This window comes from Kickxella alabastrina (assembly GCF_025024165.1).
Source record: "Kickxella alabastrina strain RSA 675 chromosome Unknown BX661scaffold_7, whole genome shotgun sequence".
Classification (NCBI taxonomy): domain Eukaryota; kingdom Fungi; phylum Kickxellomycota; class Kickxellomycetes; order Kickxellales; family Kickxellaceae; genus Kickxella; species Kickxella alabastrina.
The window spans coordinates 340310-361413 of record NW_026251478.1 but is presented as its reverse complement, the minus strand read 5'-3'; the positions used below and the strand labels follow the sequence as shown (position 1 = coordinate 361413).

The 21104-nt window shown below is 47.0% G+C and overlaps 7 protein-coding genes across 7 annotated transcripts; 5 read left to right on the top strand and 2 right to left on the bottom strand.

The window, feature by feature from the left end:
• Positions 1-1082: 1082 nt before the first annotated feature.
• Positions 1083-4211, top strand: BX661DRAFT_141999 (delta DNA polymerase; the record flags this gene model as incomplete). The annotated part of the gene is made up of 1 exon (XM_051532916.1): positions 1083-4211. The coding sequence occupies one exon, from the start codon at positions 1083-1085 to the stop codon at positions 4209-4211; it is 3129 nt and encodes a 1042-aa protein (XP_051392748.1).
• A 2058-nt stretch (positions 4212-6269) lies between these two features.
• On the top strand, positions 6270-7052 carry BX661DRAFT_180297 (uncharacterized protein). Its single transcript, XM_051535431.1, has 2 exons — positions 6270-6441; positions 6599-7052. The coding sequence occupies exons 1-2, from the start codon at positions 6420-6422 to the stop codon at positions 6916-6918; spliced, it is 342 nt and encodes a 113-aa protein (XP_051392747.1). The 5' UTR covers positions 6270-6419; the 3' UTR covers positions 6919-7052.
• A 288-nt stretch (positions 7053-7340) lies between these two features.
• BX661DRAFT_170104 (uncharacterized protein) lies at positions 7341-8347 on the top strand (the record flags this gene model as incomplete). The annotated part of the gene is made up of 2 exons (XM_051533587.1): positions 7341-7349; positions 7667-8347. The coding sequence occupies 2 exons, from the start codon at positions 7341-7343 to the stop codon at positions 8345-8347; spliced, it is 690 nt and encodes a 229-aa protein (XP_051392746.1).
• A 57-nt stretch (positions 8348-8404) lies between these two features.
• BX661DRAFT_180295 (uncharacterized protein) lies at positions 8405-9909 on the bottom strand. Its single transcript, XM_051535430.1, is given in 5 exon segments — positions 8405-8883; positions 8898-8983; positions 9013-9365; positions 9499-9714; positions 9740-9909. The coding sequence occupies 5 exon segments, from the start codon at positions 9808-9810 to the stop codon at positions 8629-8631; spliced, it is 981 nt and encodes a 326-aa protein (XP_051392745.1). The 5' UTR covers positions 9811-9909; the 3' UTR covers positions 8405-8628.
• A 6523-nt stretch (positions 9910-16432) lies between these two features.
• On the top strand, positions 16433-18033 carry BX661DRAFT_180291 (uncharacterized protein). Its single transcript, XM_051535429.1, has 2 exons — positions 16433-16755; positions 16854-18033. The coding sequence occupies exons 1-2, from the start codon at positions 16569-16571 to the stop codon at positions 17651-17653; spliced, it is 987 nt and encodes a 328-aa protein (XP_051392744.1). The 5' UTR covers positions 16433-16568; the 3' UTR covers positions 17654-18033.
• On the top strand, positions 17722-18033 carry BX661DRAFT_223695 (metal-dependent hydrolase; the record flags this gene model as incomplete). The annotated part of the gene is made up of 2 exons (XM_051538885.1): positions 17722-17853; positions 17899-18033. 2 exons carry the CDS (start codon positions 17722-17724, stop codon positions 17995-17997), a joined length of 231 nt encoding a protein of 76 aa, XP_051392743.1. The 3' UTR covers positions 17998-18033.
• Positions 18033-19264, bottom strand: BX661DRAFT_180290 (uncharacterized protein). The gene is made up of 2 exons (XM_051535428.1): positions 18903-19264; positions 18033-18882 (listed from the first exon to the last, which is right to left on the bottom strand). Exons 1-2 carry the CDS (start codon positions 19091-19093, stop codon positions 18102-18104), a joined length of 972 nt encoding a protein of 323 aa, XP_051392742.1. The 5' UTR covers positions 19094-19264; the 3' UTR covers positions 18033-18101.
• Positions 19265-21104: the final 1840 nt, after the last annotated feature.

Below are 21104 nucleotides of genomic sequence, written 5' to 3'. Positions count from 1 at the left end.
GCGCTCTAGCGCCAAGATATTCTAATAACGGAAAATAGGCCTATGCCCTTTTATTTATTTACATATCAGTTAAAAAAATATTTGCCAATTACTGCCCACTTGGCAGCATTCATTTATATCCCTTACAACGTCAGCCAGGTAGTCTTTATCACATGTGCAGTCGGCGAGGTGGCAGATGATGGCCTGCAAAAACTGCTCGCTCATGGTAATGCCCAGGAGTGGCAAGTAGCATTAAAAAAATTGGTGGTTCTGCTTCTCGTACAGTGTGTGCACAAACACCATTACTGCTGTTTCTGTTTCTGATATTATTGCTGTTGTGACGATAACCGGCAATGACAGATGGTGGTGCTGGCGGATGTGGTGGTGAAGTGGCCGTGGCAGGGGCTGTGCACGGCAAGTAATTTTATTTCATTTAACAAGTAATTTTGCAATACAATAACAATATTAGAAAACAGCAGCAGTATTAAATTTTATTTATTTATTTCCCTATAAAATTGGTTTTAAGAAAAGAGGAGGATTCTATTCGGAAGAACAAGATGGCAATATAAATACCTACGATGGACATAGAATCCAATAAAAGCGTATATGCAAATCAGAACGCTGCCTGACCATTACTGATTTGATCATGACTGTAATTTTTAGCAACAGATTTGATCAAAGCAGCAAAGAAAAAGGAGGCACGAATGAGCTGCGTCAGAACGCGAAAACGCAACGCTTTTTTGTACTCGCATTTTTACTATTGGGCCATCTCATCTTTATTCAAACGGTACACGCCGAGATTATTTTATTGGGGTTAATTTTAGCTCATTTCATTTCTCTTTTCCCAATTTTTTCTCAACACTTTATTTTTCCTATTTATTATTTTTTTGCTCACGCATAAATTCAGCATTTTTGACACAATGAGCTCTGCAGACAACGACGGCGCGGGCTGCGGCAGCACCAGCCAGATCTCACAGAAGCGAAGCAACGAGTTCAACGTCTCTTCGCAGGCACCGTCGACGCAGGCCATGCAAAACAAACGCGCCAAGCTGAACAGAGCAAAGATGCAAGCCGGCGACATTGTCATGGGCGACATCCTCAACATGCAGCTGCCCGAAGACTTTTCGAAGGTGCTCGAGAAGCTCCACTGCACAGAGACGCATATTGCCGACCCGAAAACAACATGGCCGCGTCCGGAGGCCCCAAAGCTCGATACAAAAAGAACCAAGCTCATGTTTCAGCAGATGGAGATTGACGAGGAGTTTGTACCCAGCCAGAATGCTGTTGTTGCGCGCTTGTTTGGAGTCACCGACGAAGGCCACTCTGTGGTCTGCTTTGTGCAGGGGTTCTATCCGTACTTCTACTGTCCAGCGCCCAATGGCTTCAAGGAGGAGAACATACCTGAGGTGATTGCCGAGCTCAACCGCTTGGCGCAGCAGAATGGCCCGGGTGGCGGCGGCAATTCAAATGGCCTGGGCGCCATTGTGAACATTGAGATGTGTATGAAGGAGCCGCTTTTTGGGTTTCACGATAACGTCAAGGCGCCCTTTTTCAAAATAATTGTGCGCAACCCCAAGCTGGTCAGGCCGATGAGCCAGGTTGTCAAGCGTGGATTCAACGTGCATGGCGTTGGGCAGTACGCTGGCATGCCGTACGAGAGCAATCTCGAATATACCATCCGCTTCATGGTCGACACCGACATTGTGGGCGCCAGCTGGGTTGAACTGCCTGCTGGCAAATACTCTGTTCGCTCACACAACACGACATTTTGCCAGTACGAAGTTGACATCCACTATAAGGACCTTATATCTCATGAGCCTGTCGGCGAATGGTCAAAGACAGCGCCGCTGCGCATCCTCAGCGTGGATATCGAGTGCGCCGGGCGGGCGGGGATCTTCCCCGAAGCCAAGCTCGACCCGGTCATCCAGATCGCCAGCGTGGTCACTCTCCAGGGCCAGAAGCATCCATTCATCCGTAATGTGCTCACACTAGATACATGCGCGCCGATCCCGGGCGTCCACATCATGAGCTTCCAGAACGAGGCCGATATGCTTGTGCAATGGGCACAGTTCGTGCAGACCTGCGATCCAGACATTGTGATTGGCTATAACACGACCGACTTTGATCTGCCGTACCTCCTTGACCGTGCAGAGGCGCTCAAGGCTAACAGTTTCCCGTTCCTCGGGCGGATGCGGGACGTGTCGACCAAAGTCGGCTCATCACACTTTTCGAGCAAGGCGTTTGGGTCGCGCGACTCAAAGTCTATCAACTTGGAGGGCCGCGTCCAGTTTGATGTGCTAGCGGCCATGCGTCGCGAGTACAAGCTGCGTTCATTTTCGCTGAACGCGGTGTCGGCCAAGTTCCTGGGAGAGCAGAAGGAGGACGTGCCGTACTCGATCATTACTGACCTTCAGAACGAGAGCCCCGAGACGCGCAGGCGGCTGGCTGTCTACTGTTTGAAGGATGCGTTTTTGCCGCAGCGCCTGGTGGACAAGCTCATGTTCCTGGTCAACTCGATGGAGATGGCGCGTGTGACGGGCGTTCCCTTTAACTATCTGATTACGCGCGGCCAGCAGATCAAGGTTGTCAGTCAGCTGTTCCGCCACTCGTCGCGCCAAGATCTGGTAGTTCCAGTCATCGAGTCCCAGGGCAGCAGCGACCAGTACGAGGGAGCGACTGTCATTGAGCCCAAGCGCGGCTATTATGACACCCCCATTGCTACTCTCGATTTTGCCTCGCTGTATCCGTCGATCATGATGGCCCACAATCTCTGCTACACGACTCTGCTCAACCGCCAGACGATCGAGCGGCTGGGGCTCGTTAAAGATGTCGACTATGTCATGACGCCCACGAACGACTGCTTTGTCAAGTCCACCAAGCGTGTCGGCCTGTTGCCTCATATTCTCAAAGAATTGTTGTCGGCGCGCAAGCAGGCCAAAAACGAGATGAAGAACGAGACCGACCCATTCAAGATCCAGGTGCTCAATGGTCGCCAGCTGGCCCTCAAGATCAGCGCTAACTCGGTGTATGGCTTTACTGGCGCCCTCAACGGACGCCTGCCTTGTTTGCAGATCTCGGCCTCGGTGACTGCATTTGGACGCGACATGATTCACGAGACAGTCAGTGAGGTCCAGAAGGAGTACACTGTCGCGAACGGCTACGAACATGACGCTGACGTCATTTACGGTGATACCGATTCAGTCATGGTCAAATTCGGCGCCAGCACGCTTGAGGAGACCATGCGGCTCGGCCGAGAGGCAGCGGCCTATGTCACATCAAAGTTTGTCAACCCGATCAAGCTCGAGTTTGAAAAGGTGTACTTTCCCTACCTACTGATCAACAAGAAGCGGTATGCCGGACTGTACTGGACTAAGCCCGAAAAGTACGACAAGCTCGACACAAAGGGCCTGGAGACCGTGCGCCGCGACAACTGCCAGCTGGTCCCGCTGGTTCTCGACACATGCCTGAAGATGATGTTGATCGACCACAACGTTGACGGTGCTGTCGAGTATGCGAAGAGCGTCATCGCGGACCTTTTGCAAAACAAGATTGATCTCTCGATGCTGGTCATTACCAAGCAGCTGTCCAAGACCGACTACGCTGGCAAGCAGGCGCATGTGGAGCTCGCAGAGCGCATGCGCAAGCGCGACGCCGGATCCGCACCGCAGCTCGGCGACCGAGTGCCCTACGTCATCATCAAGGGCACAAAGAACGCCAAGGCCTACGAGAAGGCTGAGGATCCGATCTACGTTCTGGACAACAATCTCCCCATCGATACTAACCACTACGTCGAGCACCAGCTGACCAACCCACTAACGCGCATCTTCGAGCCTGTTCTCGGGAGCAAGGTCACTACGCTGTTCAAGGGCCAGCACACCCGGACGATCCATGTGGCTGCGCCCACCTCGGGAGCAATGGCGCGGTTTATGCTTAAAACCACTACATGCCTGTCGTGCAAGACACCGCTGAAGGGAGAGTACCAGCACAGGGCCGTGTGCAAGCACTGCGAGTCCAAGCTTCCCGAGATTTACATGCGCAACATGGATGTTATGCGGGAGCTCGAGGTTCGCTATGCGCGGTTATGGACGGAGTGCCAGCGGTGCCAGGGCTCGATCAACCGCGAGGTTGTGTGCACTAACCGCGATTGCCCGATCATTTACATGCGCAAGAAGAGCCAGAAGGATGCCGAAGAGCACGCAAAGGTGATGGAGCGCTTTGACTACACGTGGTGAGCATCTGGTCTCAGAATTTTATTTTATATTTTATTTGACTTGTTTTTTCCACAAAATTTTCACTTTTAACCCATTAACAGGTTTTTTTGGACTGACTGGGTTGCAAGGAGAAAGAGTAAAATGATACTTATGTAATGAGGTACCTCTGTTTTCAGCAGTCGAGTGTTAGCTGTTTTTTCATTTGTTTTTTTTTTAAAGCCTAAAATACAAATTACCCCACTCAATTTTTTTAATTAAAAGTAAACCGAGAAAGCCAAAAATAAAACAATACTGGTATTTTTTCTTTACATGTCAGCCTATATTTTATTTGACCTTTTTATATTCTATTCTATTATTAATAAATAAATTTGTGCATACTGACGAACAAAAAACATACCCATTTTTAGTATATTTTATGAGAGGGGGGTGGGGGTGAGGGAGCACTATTGTGGTAGTGTTAGAAAGATAGGATGTTTTTATAAATGATTTTTAATACTAATGTTTCCAAAGTGCTACCAGTGCCGACCTCGTCTTATGTGTCTCATTGCCTTTGTTGTGAACCCCGCCAGCTGTGCACTCTATTAATGAGAACTGGTTTTCTGTGAGCAGCCCAGTATCCTGGCATGTCAATTTTGTGGTCCTCGCGTATGCGCGCTCGTGCGTGTGCGTTATAAAACAGGGAGCATATCCGGATGTCATTATTTAGTCCCCTGATTTGATCCATGGTCCAGTCTGTGCCCTATTAATCGGCATGCGGACGTAAACTTATTTTATGATTCTCAACCTCAACATCCACTTCCATGTCCTCGGCTGCCCAGCAATAGCTGCCCTGCAGTTCAATTAGCTCAAACTTACCATTATAATGTCAACCATGTCAGATTCGTCAGGTATTGGTTTTGTCAGCAGCTTGCCGTCCTGCTCCTCAAAATACTTGCTGTTGTAGACGTATATAATATCGCGCGCCCAAAGTTTGTTTGTTTTAGTTTCTCTGCATATTCTCAGCCTTGTCAAGCTGCTGTGTTTGTGGTAACTATTTTTGTCATTGTCCTCATCATCAGTGTAAGGGCAGTTGCATTTTTCAGTTATATAGTTGCCGCCTTCATTTAATGTTACAAAAACTTGGTACTTGGGAGCTATGCGCCATGTGTCTTGGATTAAATCGCTTAATGTTTTTAAGACCATGCACTCAGGCTTTTCAAAAATAATGGGCTCGCTGTAACTTTCTACCGGCCAGTCGTTTATGGAGAATAGGCGCTTGATAGTCACTATGTTTTTTGTGCTGCCGATTATGCTGCTGCCGCTTGGTGAAGAATTGTCCATACTTGCTCTGGCTGAATCCATCACTTTAATAAAAATACAACAATGGAAATGGAGAGAGAGAGGTGTGTGTACTAACGGGCACGTGTGAAATATTTATACATAAAAAATAATTCTGGACAAAGAATAATAAAATGGCGGACATCAGACATATTTTATATATGAAGTTTGAGCCTATTTTTAATGGTTAGCCTTTTTTCTTGCAGCGGTTTCGGTAAGGGAGTAAACCTCGTAATTCTTCAGTCGAAATTCATAAAAAGGATTGATTTTCTTTGAAGGCGTTGAATATCAGCTGCCGCCGCTGAATTCATGCAAGGGAGGGGGCGGACTGCTCGTCTTTTTAGGCTTCCATTGTAGCTCTCCGCTCAATTTTTAATAGGCAAAGTCGATTCTAAAAGAAACAAAGTATTGGGTCTTTTGGAATTGCCCGAAGTGGCCGGAGATTTTTGCTCGAGTGATGAAAATACTGCACAAGAGTAGTTGGGAATAAAATTGAAATATTGTCAGGAATGTTAGCTGGAGTAGTTTGGAAATCGAAAATTGGCGTTATAATTGTCTGCTTTGTATGGCTACTACTCAACAAAAAGCTTTAAATGTTCACCGGAACGTCGATGGCAAATGCGAATGCGACTGCCAAAATAGCTGTTGAATGTCACATACAGGCACAGGATCAATCACGTGTGTACTTGCCCATACGCAAATTATGAAATAAAAAGAGGCCAAGGCACTGCATTGTGCGCGCAGGCCGGATGGCTTTATTGCAAACTCACCACTTGAACAACACGCCATCTATCCTCTGCACACACTTTCTTTTTATACTTATTTTCATCATTTACGACAGCACCTTCCCCCTGATACGAATTGCCCTCGCAACTTGAGCTGCGTAATATATCCGAAATACAGAATTACATCATGACGATTAGCATATCCAAAGGTAATAAGCCAGAATTTGCATGTGCATTTGTGATATTGCCTTGCTGGCAGGGTCGGTGGCAACATGCTTGCAAGCAGAGCCAGCCCAGAATTGAAATTGTCTAAAAGCTTGGCTCTGATATAAACCACACGCTTATTTGCTGCACTTTCTATGCTAGACTCTGTCATTCGCGACTTTGCGTACTCCAAAGGCGACCCGCGCTATGAGGGCCACCACAAAGAAATCGAGGTTGAGGACGACGCCGACTCAGGAGAGGAATCTGACCCATGGTCTTCGTTTGTTTCTGGAGGACCCAATATCCAGTCCGACGATGCTCCCGAGATTGGCGCAACACCTTCGCGCACGGCGAGGGCGCTTTACGACTTTATAGCGGAGAACCCGACCGAGCTGGCTTTTTCGAAAATGACATACTGCACATTACATACAAGCAGTGTGACGGATGGCTGGTCGGATACAAGGGCAACCAGGTTGGGCTGATTCCCGAGAATTATGTCGAGCTTAATCCCGAGTCGAAGTAACGATTGGAGGCCTGGTCATAGATATGGGAATGATGTTTCTTTTCTTTTCTTTTTACGCCTGTTTGCGCAATCATAGCAAACCGTTTCTTTGTACACATTGGTATCAGCAGCCAAAGAAAATACAGAGTTTGTAGCGCCCGCACTCAGTGTTTGTTTTTTAAAAGGGGAGGTGCACATCTATCTACAACCCAATAAATAAAAGACAAGACTAAGATTTACATTTACATTTACATTTACAAATTGTGGAGCCAACCTCTCGATGGCAAATAAAAATAGGCCAATCACAAAACTACAAACAAACACACCAAACAAACAATATAGCTAATGCATATGCTACACATGTGCGAAATTGTGCACTGAGGGAAATATTAAACTAGCAAAATGAAAATGGTGTAACTCTAACCTAAATTAAAGGAGGCACACCAATACCGATCGGTAGGCGGGATCTATGCGAATTTGAACAAGAAATGAAAACATTAGAAGCGACTCTTTTCTGAAGAGATGGCAGTTATAAAAGCAGAGCGAAATTGCTTTCATTCGTATATCCTCTCTCGCCTAGTGCTAATTACATTAAATTATCTTTTGTTTTATATTTATACTGGTTTCAAGCTTTCAATTAACACGATGAGGTTTACCAGCATTGTCACTGCCATCACGCTCGCCGCTGTCACCGTCCAGGCATCCCCCCGTGTTGTCACAGTCATTAGGACGCCGAGAGTGTCGTCAACACCGTGGTCAGCGTCACTCATGTTCACCATGCTACCAAGACTTCATTTGCTCCGACCAACAGCATTGAAAAGTCTTCAACCGAAGATGCCCCCTCGTCTTCGGACTTGTCGGAAGGAACATCAGCTTCGAGCGCAGATGAGATCGACCCTGTCCTTTCCTCTTCTTCGGATGCTGACACGTCAGAGGCTGCCGAATCCCCGTCTTCGTCTTTGTCTTCTGCTACTCCATCTCCCACGGACTCTGGTAACAGTGATCCCGACTGGATCACTACTATGGTCTGCCGCATTAATTATATTCGTACCCAACGTGGCCTCCAGCCGCTTGGTCTTTCGCCCGAGGCCATCTCAGTCTCTCAGAAGCACTCGGACTACCAATATAGCACTCAGCAAATGACCCACAATGACCCGGAGGGTGGAATCGGCGATCGTCTGAGAAACGCTGGCATTAGCTGGGACAATGCTGCTGAGAACGTCGCCGCCGGCATGGAGACCCCCGAGCAGGCACAGCAGACGCTTGAGAACAGCTCTGGCCATCTGGCCAACATGGTCAGCCCGAACATGGCGTACTTTGGCGCCGGAAGAGCCGGAAACTACTACACACAATCATTCTACTCTCTGCCTGGTGATGGCCGTCCTGCCAACGTTCCCGCGTGCAACTAGATGGGCAAAACGCGTCGCCACCAATTAATTGGAATTATGAATATTTAATGTTCAATATCGCTTTTATTCATTGTTTAACTTTAGAAAAAAGTAAAATATATTTTATATAATAACAGCTACTAGCATCCCTAAAACCCAGTGCCATTGAATATTTGCGCAATTTTTCCAATTTATAAGCAAGAGTTCAGAAGTATCCTCTGTTTGTTTGTTTTTATTTGTTAGGATAGAGTACTTGAATTGGTATTTAAAGCCAGAAAAAACGCCTGTATATGGACCTTGATTTAGGACCTAGACTGTGATTTTGCTGTGATAGCTCGGAGGATGCTGTGGTAATTCGGCGGATTGTGCAAGCTGTTGTGGCGTTTGCCAAAACCAGCGGTCAAAGGTAGAATTTTTGTAAGTTGGCAGCTCGACAAACGATAACTCCAGAGCAGCATTGGGGCAACCAGGACCGGGGAAGATATCTTCAAATAATGAGGCCGCTGTAAATCGTCCAAAACAGTTGCTGTGAGTACCAACTCGTGCTTAATCTCAGGCTGGTAGTTTCCACATCGTACTGGACACCGTAAAATGCCTTTGGAATGCTGAGCGTCAGATTGAGGCAGTGCTCTTGGTGCAAGGGCAGCGCGTGCATCACTCCATCGGGGTGTCTATCGGCTGCTGACTCTGGCAAATAATATGCTTGCCTTCGTGCGGATCTCCAAATCTGTCAACTGCACATTTGACACGGGTCTTCTCATATATCCGTATCTCGACGTTTGCAAGCATCTGTCCCTTTTGCAGAGGCCGAACAATTGTTTGTACGTGCAGTTTAGAATTGGCGGCGATGGCCATAGTATCGCTTAGCACGTCCAGCCTGATTGCGTCGAACCAGTCCAGCTGCATACGGAAAGAGCTAGTCAATGCAATGTCTCTAGCCGAGCCTTGCTCAGGAACTCGGAAGATATGGATGGGCAGCGACCGCGTCCATGTGTTAAATCCAAAGCCGCTGTAGTGAATGGCAACTTTGAGCCATAATCTATGCGTCCAAATTCAGTGTGCGCTGATTCATGAAAGTGCCCAGGAATTGAAAATGAAAATGGAAATTCATAGGGTATCCCGTTGTTTGCATCCCAGATGCGTATCTAAGAGGAATATCTGTTGCTGCAAACAGCTCGCGCTCAATGGTCTTGCAGCGGTGGTTGATGAAATCGGGGTACCCCCGCAAGTATCCTTTCTTAGCGCCGACTGACTGAAAGTATATGGAAATGCGCTTCACTTTGAGCGGGCGATTAAGGCGAATCAGCACACGGCCAGCCAGATTTTTGCTTGGCGCCTCAGACGGCAAACCTTGCAGCACAACAAATGAGGTATCAGGCACAATCTTGCTTGTATATAAAACATGAGTATGACATCAAAAATATGAATTGAACTAATGCCTTTAAACAGTAGAAGTGAGAAATAATAGAGAGCAGATTATTCATAGCAGCGGTGCCGGTTTAATATTTATGAAAAGCTGACCAAAATAAGAATATGTTTTTGGGGAGTAAAATAATCACGAGTTTGCATATATTGCGTGGCACATTGAGAAAGACAAAATAAAAGAAAACAGATAGCTTATTGATTCGGCATCGGAAGCTTCTATTTATATGTACCTGGCCAATTTGCAAAATATCAGTTCATGTGTTTTTATGTTAAAACATGTGAAATTGACAAAAATAAACTACCCCAACGCACTAAATTCTAAAGAAAGATTGCCATATCACTATTTCGATTTGAGCATTCACATGCAAATAGGATTTTTCAGGGTTTTGCAATTCAGAAACATGAACTGATTCGCTAGTTTTTAAGTGACATTACATTGCATTGCACTGACGCGATTAAATGTGGGGAATAAGGGAGGGCTAGATATGTTCAAAGCAAAGCCACTGGGCACAGCAATTTTCACGTGTTCATGTTCAAAATAATTTATTTTTGATAATTTCAAAATACCAGCGCTACAATGTGTCTCGAGTAATAATGCAGTTGAAATATGTGTGGGTAATGAATAATAATATAAAAGTTAAAAATAAACAAATTTATGTATAAATAATTTGAGAAATTTATTTGAGAGCAGCTTTTTTTCCAAACCACGAGCGCCGCTTGATTTCTTTTTTAAGACTAAATTTGCGCGAGCGAGCGCCTATTGCATTTGTAGCTGACTCAGCGCTTGCATCTACATTTTCTGACTTTGGTTGTGGGCCATCAACAACTAAATCCAAGTAATGCACATGCTTTAGTGTTGTGTCGCTGGATACCTTGTCAGCAATCGTCATTGTGACATGACTGGCGCTGGAGCCGGAACTGCCAATGTAATTTTCTACAATTCCCTGTTCGGTATTGATGTCTCTGTCATGGCTACGATTTCGCAGCTCCCAAATTTATTCTCATCAATTGAAATGCTTCTTTTTTCGTCAAGAGACAACTCCTGGTCTGCCGGAGTGGTTAGCTTGGTCTCAAAGTCAGAGAATACGCTGTTGTTGTATTCCACAGCCAAACTGCTGATCATAACGCCTGCGTCTGCATCGTGCTTGACAATAGCTGTGAATGGATCGTTGTTTCCGCCAGCACAGTGTTAATGTCTGTCAGTCCCTGATTTTCGATTGTATAAGGCAAGCTGTCACCTTCAAACATGTCGTTTGCTGCGTCTAGTCCGTCTTCAGACAGAGCAGGTACTTTTTCAGCGCTGCCAATATCAGAACTGCCCCATCAAGCAGCCCCAGCGTGTGTATCATTTGTTGTCTACAGTGTTGAGCCCTGTTGTCAGGAATTGCAGCTCAGGTGTAATTCCTGGCTTGGAATTATTTTTATTAGCCTCTTCCTCATTTGACGGTAGCTTGTAATGTTTTGTTGATTTGTGTCAATAAACACGCCAGAGTTCTCGCTGTCATCAGTTTGCACACCTTGCGATCTGATACTGCCAGCTTTTTGGCACCCGCTGCTACGCTGATATTGTAGCTTTCCGTAATTACAACTACGTTGGACTGAATAAACTGATGCCTAAGCACAAACTGTAAAATGTTGTCGCCCCGGTACTCCCACACGATCGACAACATAAAGCTCTCAAATAACTGTATAATGTGCAAAGCAAAGTCCACCATGGCCCGCGGCAGTGCAATTACTCGTAAATAAATACTCGTTACCAGGGTCAGAAACTGGCAAGCACATTGGGCTTGGACGACTTGTTCTGCGCATACATCATTATACGGCTCTAACAGATTCCTTGTTACAGAATTATAAAATAATACAAGCAACTTGTGTAAAGATTATGTTAATGCTGTCAGTCAACTTTGAGTCAAAAGCGCGACCTTGAGGATAGAGCGTGTGTTGAGAGCATAAAAAGGATTATACCGCTACAAAAACGTGAGGACAAGAAAGGAAGAAAGAAATATCAGTAACAACACGTAAAAAGCATATGTCTACGGCTGTATTCACCATATTAAATGAATTGTAAAGCTTGAGTGCGAGGCGCTCTATTTCCATATACACTACTGCCCACTATCCGTTATTAATTCAAGTTCAATAAATACTAAATACAGCGGTTATTGTATGCGGCACAAATATTGGGCGCATATACTCATATCGCATATAATTGCGCGGACCTGCTAATGCGCATAGCTATTGCGTTGGTATTATTTTACCTCGTTTTACTTTTTTTATATAAAAAACGCATGAGTAATCTAAGAAATAATATTGAAAGTCAATTTATATATTTAATACAAAATCAATCAATACCGCCGCAAAGCAGAAATGTTGTTGATCTTAAGGAAAAAATAGAAATATTATTACAAACTAGCTGCTTCACTTTCAAAACATGAAGTCCCGAATCGGCAGAAGCTTTATGCAGCACAGCATTTTGAGGCTGTGTTGCATCTCGTGCTGATAGATACCCCTTTGTTGTCCATGTATTATGCGCAGCCGTTAAGCTTAATTCTGCTTTCGCCCTTGCGTTTTTGACGACTTCGATGACACAACAAAGTCGTCAGCCTCCGAGTCGGAATCCTGCTCTGAATCTGACTTATGTTTCTGGTCTTGCTCCTTTTCCTGCTCAGACTCCTATTCGAGTCCTGCTTTAAACCCTGTTCGGGCTCTAACTCCAACTGCTACTCCAGGTCTTTCTTGAGCTGTGGCTCCGGCTCCAGATCTGGCTTCGGCTGTGGCTGTGGCTCCAAGCGGCGACAGCGTTGGGCCATATGCTCATCTGCATCCTGGTTATCAACTATTCGCCATGGCACCGCTTATTGAATGCTGCTTCTCAAAGTTTTTAGTGAAGTTACATTCTGGCTGCGTGACGAGGGTGCTGTGCCTGTGCGTGTAATATTTACAGCAAAAGAAGACAAAAGCGGTGTGGTTGTAATTCCGGAGGCATTGTGCAGCGACTTTGGGTAGCGAGCTTATCCCCGTCTCACGCATCGATTGTCTCTTCGTGGCGCCGTTTTTCCCAGCAGAACTGAGAAGTCCAGACACGCGTGGAGCGGACAGAATGCCAGAAGTCCCAGGAGTATGGCGGAGACTCGGCGAGCGAGTGGCTCCAGAATTACGCGGAAGCCCGCCCATGCCGGGAATAAGAAAAGGCTAGAAGGACTAGCCGGGCCAGACGGATCAGAACTTTCAGAGTTGCTAGTACCGCTGTAAACAGGAGAGTGCCCAGAAGCACTGGAGCGCGGCGAGTGGTGTATTTATCAAAGCAAGAGGAGGCAGTTTTAGTAGTAGCGTAGTTATTGGAAACAATGAATACTTGTGTGGATAGATAGGTAAATGGAAAAGAATATAAAGATAAAGAAAAAAGAATAATACAAGGCTCTTTTAATCCAATTTTTTACATACACAAGACGAGTTGGCATGTAGTTAAAAATCGAAAACGCGAAAATGATTTAAAAGCCTTCTTCGGACCCCTAGTCGTATTTTTAAAAGTACTAAAAATGGTGCGAGTGGTCACCATCGTATGGGGAATGCGCAGGCAAAAAAATATTATAAAAGTGTAAACAATGGATGTGTATCAGAAAATGCATATGATATAAAAAAGGGACCCGAAGGCAACATCAATGTGTAGAAGCAGTGTGTCGCACTTGCCTTTGGCAGAAAATATAAATGCGTGAGGTTGGATACGCGCATTCGTTTCTAAAGCTTTTTCTTAGAATATTTTGCTGCTAGGCTAATAAACACAAATCCGTCTACTAAAAGATATAAAAATTGGCAACCAGAGATACTAGCAGAACTCAGTGTCGAAGAAAAGGTGGTATTGTCAGCGTTTGGCAACATTCATTTCTTTTTTGATTACATTTTTTATTTGTCAATATTTTTGCACTGCCTCTCTATCTCCCTCTTACGCATGCATACATGCATGCACACCCAAAAAGGCACTATGTTTTATATCTAATATTTAATATATGCCAAAAAGGGAATATATCTGCAACCGGCCGCTTTATTACCATTGCATCTCTTTTTTAGTTACCCCGGTATCCGTATTTTTTGCCTACTTTTTATTATCCGGATCTACAGTAAGCGAGGGTTGCAATTGTCAAAATGTCTCCAAACTCCGTTCCAGATTTAATGACACAATGTCGTGACTTGGCCGAACAAAAGAGCTATCCCCGTATTCACCTCCATCAAAAACGTTGCTTTGAATGCCTTCGTTCAGACTGGCGCTATCGTCGCGAAATATAGTCAATACGGGATAAGAGACTGTAGCTGATGCTGCCATCCCAGAAGCAGGGACAGCAGAATGCCTAAATTCAGCTCTCCAATTGGGATTCTGTTGCGCGTTTGATTTCAGAAGAACCCTGTCGGAAAAAGAGTTGACGTACGAGGGAGCTCGTTGCCAGTATCAACCCAGTCGTGAGGCATGATGTGCAGCGGAGTAAACAGACGCAAGCTGGTTCCACGACCCAGCTTGTCGACAACAGCAACCACAAACGCCAGCCGGTGGCTGACAGTGACAGGACCATGCTTTATGTCGTACTGTATTTTTCCATAGGCCTTGGGTATGTCTAACTCCATCTCAAAGGACATTTGATCGACAATAAAGCTGTCGTGCCAGTCAGCATGCTCGCCCCCGTCCTTGGCCCGCAGGTACTTACACGCAGCAATGCTCGACGAGCACTTCACGCCACCGATAGCGCCTGGAAGCCTACTGCGAGTGCGCTCTTCAAGAATGAACCCAACACGCGTCAGCTTGAATCCCTTCTCCAGCGCTCGAATAACGCCCTTGACACGCAGCGGCTGGTTGTCACGCTGCACCCGACTGCACCCCAACGCGCACATTTCGATCTTATTGCGCCATGTCGCCGATACATGAACAACGTCGTTGGCTATGGATTCCCAAACAGCACCAAAGTATGGCACCCGCTTGACAGCAATTGGCATTGTTGTTGTTCGTCGGGCCCCAGCCAGAGTGTTGCCAGCCACCAATGTTGCTCGTACCTCGTAGGCTACGCGCTTGTGCTCTGTGTACATGGTCTCGCACAGGTGCCCGGGGATGATCATCTGGAAATAAAACTCGTACGAACCCTTATTCCACACTGCGCTGGACTCGGGCTGTCCCCGGTGTACAGCACGTCTCGGTACAACACGTTTTGGTTGACGTTTCTAGGCGCCGTTCGCGTCAGCTGAAGCCACCGACTGCCTAATAAAAAATGGCAAATGTGACGTGTGTAGTTGCGTGTATACATATCGTTTTTAATCTGTGAACTATTCTTGGAAACCAGTATGCTTTTTTCCGCATAGCATCTTTAAATCAATAGATATCCATTCAATATATTTCTTAAGTACCTTGTTCTGACTGGAAAACAACCTCTAGCAAGCGGACGCTCGTGGGTACGTTGATTTTGACCATGACGCGGCCGCTGAATATGTACGCAGGCGACTCTGACGGTGCCCCTTGCAAAACGATATCGCCAAGCGTGAAAATACGAACACTCGGAAGAAACATAAAGTTTTTATAGATAATATGTGAATGTATGCAGGTGTGTAGCGCTGCTGAAAAATGAATTTTTTATACCAAAGTAGAAAAAAAAAATGAATATTGAAAATGATGGAATTGTTCTTTTTTAGTTATTTTCGATGCCTTGGGCTACTCTCCCTTCATATATATAGATTTAATCATCTTTTTAGTCTCGCACTGTGGAGAGTCGCATAGTTTTTTATTAGTATTGTAACAGGCATTTGTGAATGGAACAAGCGGGTGATGTGGCTAAAAAATTTCTAAGCACGGGGGCATTCGTGCAATTGCTTTCGTTCTAGATTTAGTGACAAAATGTCCACTGATCATATATTTCCGAAGCATTGGTGAATGAGATTCAGTCAACTTCCTAATTTGTGCCCAAGTAAAAATATATATGTAAGAATTGAAAACGTTTTTTTCATCACTCTCCAATCCCCCCTCCACGCTCGTCCATTTTTTACATTGAGCTGATCTGCAAGTGATATGCGTGCTGAACAATTCAAATGAGTGGATAATTTTGACTTTTACTTTGTATTTTTTTGACAAATGGATATATAAAAAAGATATGCAACCCAACTCAATGCAATGCAGGCACAACACGGCGCATCGATCTGTTTTGCGCACGGCGGATAATCATTAAACTGGCTGAATGAGAAGCACAAGTAAATCAAATACCGTACTGTGACTAGACCTATACATTTTATATTAATTTTAATATTAGCAGATCTCCCAAAAATTAGACGTACGAATCGACTGTGTCTTCCAGAAATTAATTAAAAAAGTTGAGCCGTCTTGCGGCTGCTATCAACCTGTGCCTTATTTCATGGGAGCTTTTTCAAAAAGTAAAAAAAGAAATAGGGATACGTCATCTGCTAGCTTGTGCATTTTTTGGATTGGATTTAATTATGTGCGGTTCCTTTTCCAAAAAATAAATGCACAACAATAATGCATAAATTGAAAACCGACTGTGACCTTGGATGAATAATTTATTTATTTTATTTTGTATTCTTAATCGGGTGTTGCATCACATGTCCAGTGATTACTTGCTATCGGAAAGAAGGTGCAAATAGGTAATTTTTTAAAAAAGAAAGTAAGCACAAATCGCATCGACACACTGCTTGCAAATTGCCTTTGACAGTCCGTCTTTTCAAAACCATTATTTCTGCCTTTCTTCTTTTCATTCTTTTTTTCCATTTGCTTCATTTTATTTTATTTTTTACATATTTCACACCACCTTTATTAACCTTTTTGGATTTACCAATGGCTCATGCAAAGTTCAGCCTGTTTACTGGCTGCATTGTTGACACTCCGGTCATGGGCGAGCTGCGCATTCTCGTCAACGGCGCGCTGGGCATCGATCGCAGCACAGGTCGTATTGTAGGAACCAGCGAAAGCTCAGGCACACCTGCCAAAGAGCTATTTGAGCAGTGGACAGGACAGCAGGTTAGTGAGGCGGATATTGAGACAACGCGGCTCCTTGCAGACCAGTTCCTGATGCCCGGCTTTATCGACACGCACACGCACGCGCCACAATTCTCGTTCTAGGCATCGGACACGACCTGCCGCTGATGGACTGGCTGAACAAGTACACGTTCAAGCACGAAAGCGAGTTCAAGGACCCGGAGCTTGCCAGGAAGTTCTATAAGGGCGCAATAGACCGGGTGATTAGAAACGGCGTCACATTCGCGGCGTATTATGGCACTATCCACCTCGAAGCCAACCGCATTTTGGCAGACACAATCCGTAATGCCGGACAGCGTGCATTTGTCGGCAAAGTATGCATGGACGCCAACTCGCCGGACTACTACTCCGAATCGACTGCTGAAAGCATCGAGCAGACGCAGGAGTTTATTAAGCAGGTGCTGGGCGGTCAAGGCAATTGTCCCGCAGACACCCGACTGGTGACGCCCATTATTACGCCGCGATTTGCCCCGTCGTGCTCGTCCGAGTGTCTAGGCGCCTTGGGCGAGCTGGCCAAGCGGTACCAGCTACCGATCCAGTCGCACCTGTGCGAAAACCCTTCAGAAATCGAGTTTGCACGACAGTGCTTCCCCGAGTGCACTAGCTACACCGAGATCTATCACAAGCATGGTCTGCTTGGCAACCGCACCATCATGGCGCACTGCGTGCACATGACCGCAGAAGAACTCGCAATCATGCGCGACACAGGTACCGGGATCAGCCACTGCCCAACATCGAACTTTACGCTGGGCAGTGGGCTCGCCGACGTCAGGCGCTTTGTCGCCCAGGGCATCCCTGTCGGCCTGGGCACCGATGTCGGTGGCGGATACACGCCTTCGATCCTCGACGCCATGCGGATGGCTGCTGCTACCAACCGGCACTGATTGCCAGCAAGCGCTTGAGCGGGGAGGATCTTTCAGGTAGATATGACGTTCCGTTGGAGGCTGCAGAGATGTTCTTTTTGGCCACGCAAGGTGGAGCCCGCGTGATGGGCATGGCTGAGAGTCTCGGCAGCCTCGATGCTGGCAAGCTCTTTGACGCCCTGGTCATCGACCTGTCTGCGCATGCCTCTCCTGTGCCGTCGGTCGAGAGTACATTTGCCATTTCGTGTCTCTTTGATCCAATAGAGGCGTGGAGGCTGCGCTTGGAGCAGTTTGTCTTCCTTGCGGATGACCGCAATATCTCTCGTGTGTACGTTGGGGGAAACCTGATTCATTCAAAGTGTTGAGCGGCACAGCAGCTGCATGATATAATGTAAAAAAATTGTTTATTGCAATTGCATTCACTTTTTCCCAAATGTTAAAATACGAAGAAAAAATTACTTCTCTTCGTTTACTCGACTGCGCGGCCTAGCCGGAATTTTCTCCGTGGCTTAGAAGGCTCAGAAGGCGGCGGCTGCAAGCGCTCGTACGACTCCTCATCATCCTCATCTCCGTCATCCTCCGTATCGCTGGCAGTAATGTCTGTTTCCAACAGGACCTGTATCTCAGGCACAAACGCCGATGTTCGACCAGCGACAGTCACAAACTCAATGCCCTGTCCATTAGGCATCTTAGGCTGCCTCGGTTTAATCGTTCCCTTTGCCCAGCGATGATGGAACAGCCAGTTTGGTGGGAACAAGTTGCTGTCAGCATTTGCCTCAACCGCCGTAATACACACCGAGCGTATTTGCTCCAGAAGCATCCTTGCCTGGGTATCCGTCAGTGAGCAAGCCGGCTGTGACGGATGCACTTTGCTTTGGTACAGAACCTCGTCCGCAATCCAGTTGCCGATACCGGCGGAGAACTCCTGCTTAAGAAGCAATGCCTTGATTGCCGCGCGCCTTTTCGCCAGGGCACCCTTAAAGTCCTCGAACCCAGGAGGGTCCAGAATCGGATCAAACCCGAGCCTCTTCACTAGCGGGCTGTCCACCGCATTGCCGTCAAATATGCGAATCTTGCTGAGCCTCCGGGGATCAGTAAACGCAACCGCCAGTTCCTTGCCAAACTCCATCTCCAGCTTGGTATACAGCGGCGGCCACGCCCCTCCAACGTCAACACCCATCTTGCGGTAACGGCTATCGGCCTCGTCGCTCATGTGGATATCCCCCGTCATGCCAAAGTGCATCATCAGACTGATTCCTCCGGAAAGAACTAGCCAGAATGCTTGCCCCGTCGCCCGGTGTCGATGACGCGCCGGCCTTTCAGCATTAGGGAGAGCGAGTGCCCACGCTTTTCGGGAAATACCATGGTGTCGTCAGTTGCGCGCACCCAGGTTATCTCTTTGTTGATGCATCGCGAGTGCAGCAGTCGCCGCGCGCGCTCGACCTCTGGAAGCTCAGGCATGGTGTATGTGAGTGTGTTTGTTTGTGTGGGGATGGAGGTGTTTACCCGATAACGGTAACAAGTAGATGTGGGGGGGTGAAAGAGGACTTGAAGAGTGAAAAATCAGCAGCAGTAGTAATAGTAGTAGTTGTTGTAACCAAATGGGTACAGTTAGCTGTGCAGGACAAAAAATAAAATAAAGAAGAAAGATACGAAACAGGAACACAACCAGGCAGCACGCAAGATACGTGGGCCTTAAAGAGTATATTGATAAGTGGCGCCCTTCGCCCAATATACAGATGCGAATGTGATGCGCCCACAGCCCACAGCCCGCACCACGCGTCTTTTGTTTTGGTATGTTGAAGGTGTTGTTTTCGATTTGCACAAAAGCTCGACTGTTGCTGCAAGGTTATAACCACTGCCGCCCACATATTTTTTTCCACAAGTTCCCGACAATCGGCAGATGCCCTCTTACAACGTCCTCGTTGGCAGCAGCGTCTGAAAAAGTAAAACAGATCTACATTGCTTTATATAAACAGCTAAAAAAAGTAAACAAAATAAAAGAAATAAAAATTGCTAAAGGCTTTCATTTTGTTGCGTGGCCACATTGCTTTGTTTTGGCAGGCCACAATTGGTCCTGTTTCGTCTGACCCACGCGGTGGTTATTACTCAAAAAGTTTCGTCGCGCATGTCGGATCCTGCAGCGTTGCGGAAGACCTGCTTGGCGACCTTGCATCCCCACTTCATCAGGGGCCTCTCCTCTTCTGTCACGAGCTCGCAGTTTTTTACAAAGTGGTGGAAGAAGAACAAGATGCCGTGGCACATGGTCGGGTTGGCCGTGGCCTTTTGGAAGATCTCATACAGCGCTATCTCGTCCTTGCTGCTCTGCTCTTGTGCTGCAAGAAGATTGTTGAGAACATACCTGGAAGAAAATCCGCGCCTGCTGCCGGCCTTGGCAAACGTCACGGTCTTGAGGATCATCAGCGACAGCACCTGCTTGTCGACGAGCCACGCGTACAGCTTGGCCAGGTTGACAATGCGGCGCAGAGGCACGTTCGAGATGTCGTTATCGTCCTCTTGCCCGATTCTACCGAGGCCGCCCACGTCGGTCTCGCCCATCTCGCGCAAAAAGTCCCACAACGCGTACTGCATGGTCAAGCGGTACGTGTTGTGGTAGCAGCACAGCTTGAAGGCTACCAGCGTGTAGTAGGGTTATACGCGGCCTCCTGTCCGCAGCAGTGCATCACGACGCGCACGACCTCGCGGATCTGGGCCTTCTTCAGATCCAGCTTGAGCAGTCGCTCGAACGCATCGGCGTAGTCTCGCTGCTCAGCAGAGTGACAAAATGCTGCGCCGGATATCCGTGTTCATGTGCTGCTCGCGCGCCAGACGCAAAAGACGGTCCATCTCACTGTCACCCGTCTGTTCCTTCATCTTGCGCAGAGCCTCGCGCGCTGCCAGCGAGTCGTTCTGCTGCTCACCGTCGTGCTGGTTGCCAATCCAGGATGCTCCGACCAGCCACCACTTGCCCTTGGTCCCAATGTCGCGGATGTCCTGCAGGCCTATGTTGATCGGCTCTGTCGACGTAACCGACCGCCGCTTGTCCATGTTGCCCAGAAACTTTTTCAGCCGCACGACGTTCTCCGCATTCTGCGACATGGTGTTGCGCATGCGATTGTCCTTCAGGTGCGTCAGGCTCTCGACCATAAACTGGCACCTCACTGAAAACGCGCCCGTGCCGGCCTTGCCCACGGTATCCGTGACCTGATGAACAATCTCCTTAAGCGCCAAGGGATCGTCGCGGCGCAGCTGTACTCCCGAGATGCGGATGACCTTGAGAAGAAGCTCGGCTGTGAACTCGTTAATGTCCGTGATGCACATGCGGATCACATCATACACCAGCTGGCATGAGATAACCTGGAAGTTGTACAGCTCAGCAATGAAAACGCTAAGGTTCTGGCACTCCTTGCCTGTTGAGAACTCGCCGCCCTCGTCCTCGCCTGAAGTCTCCTTCTCTTTGGATGCGATAAAG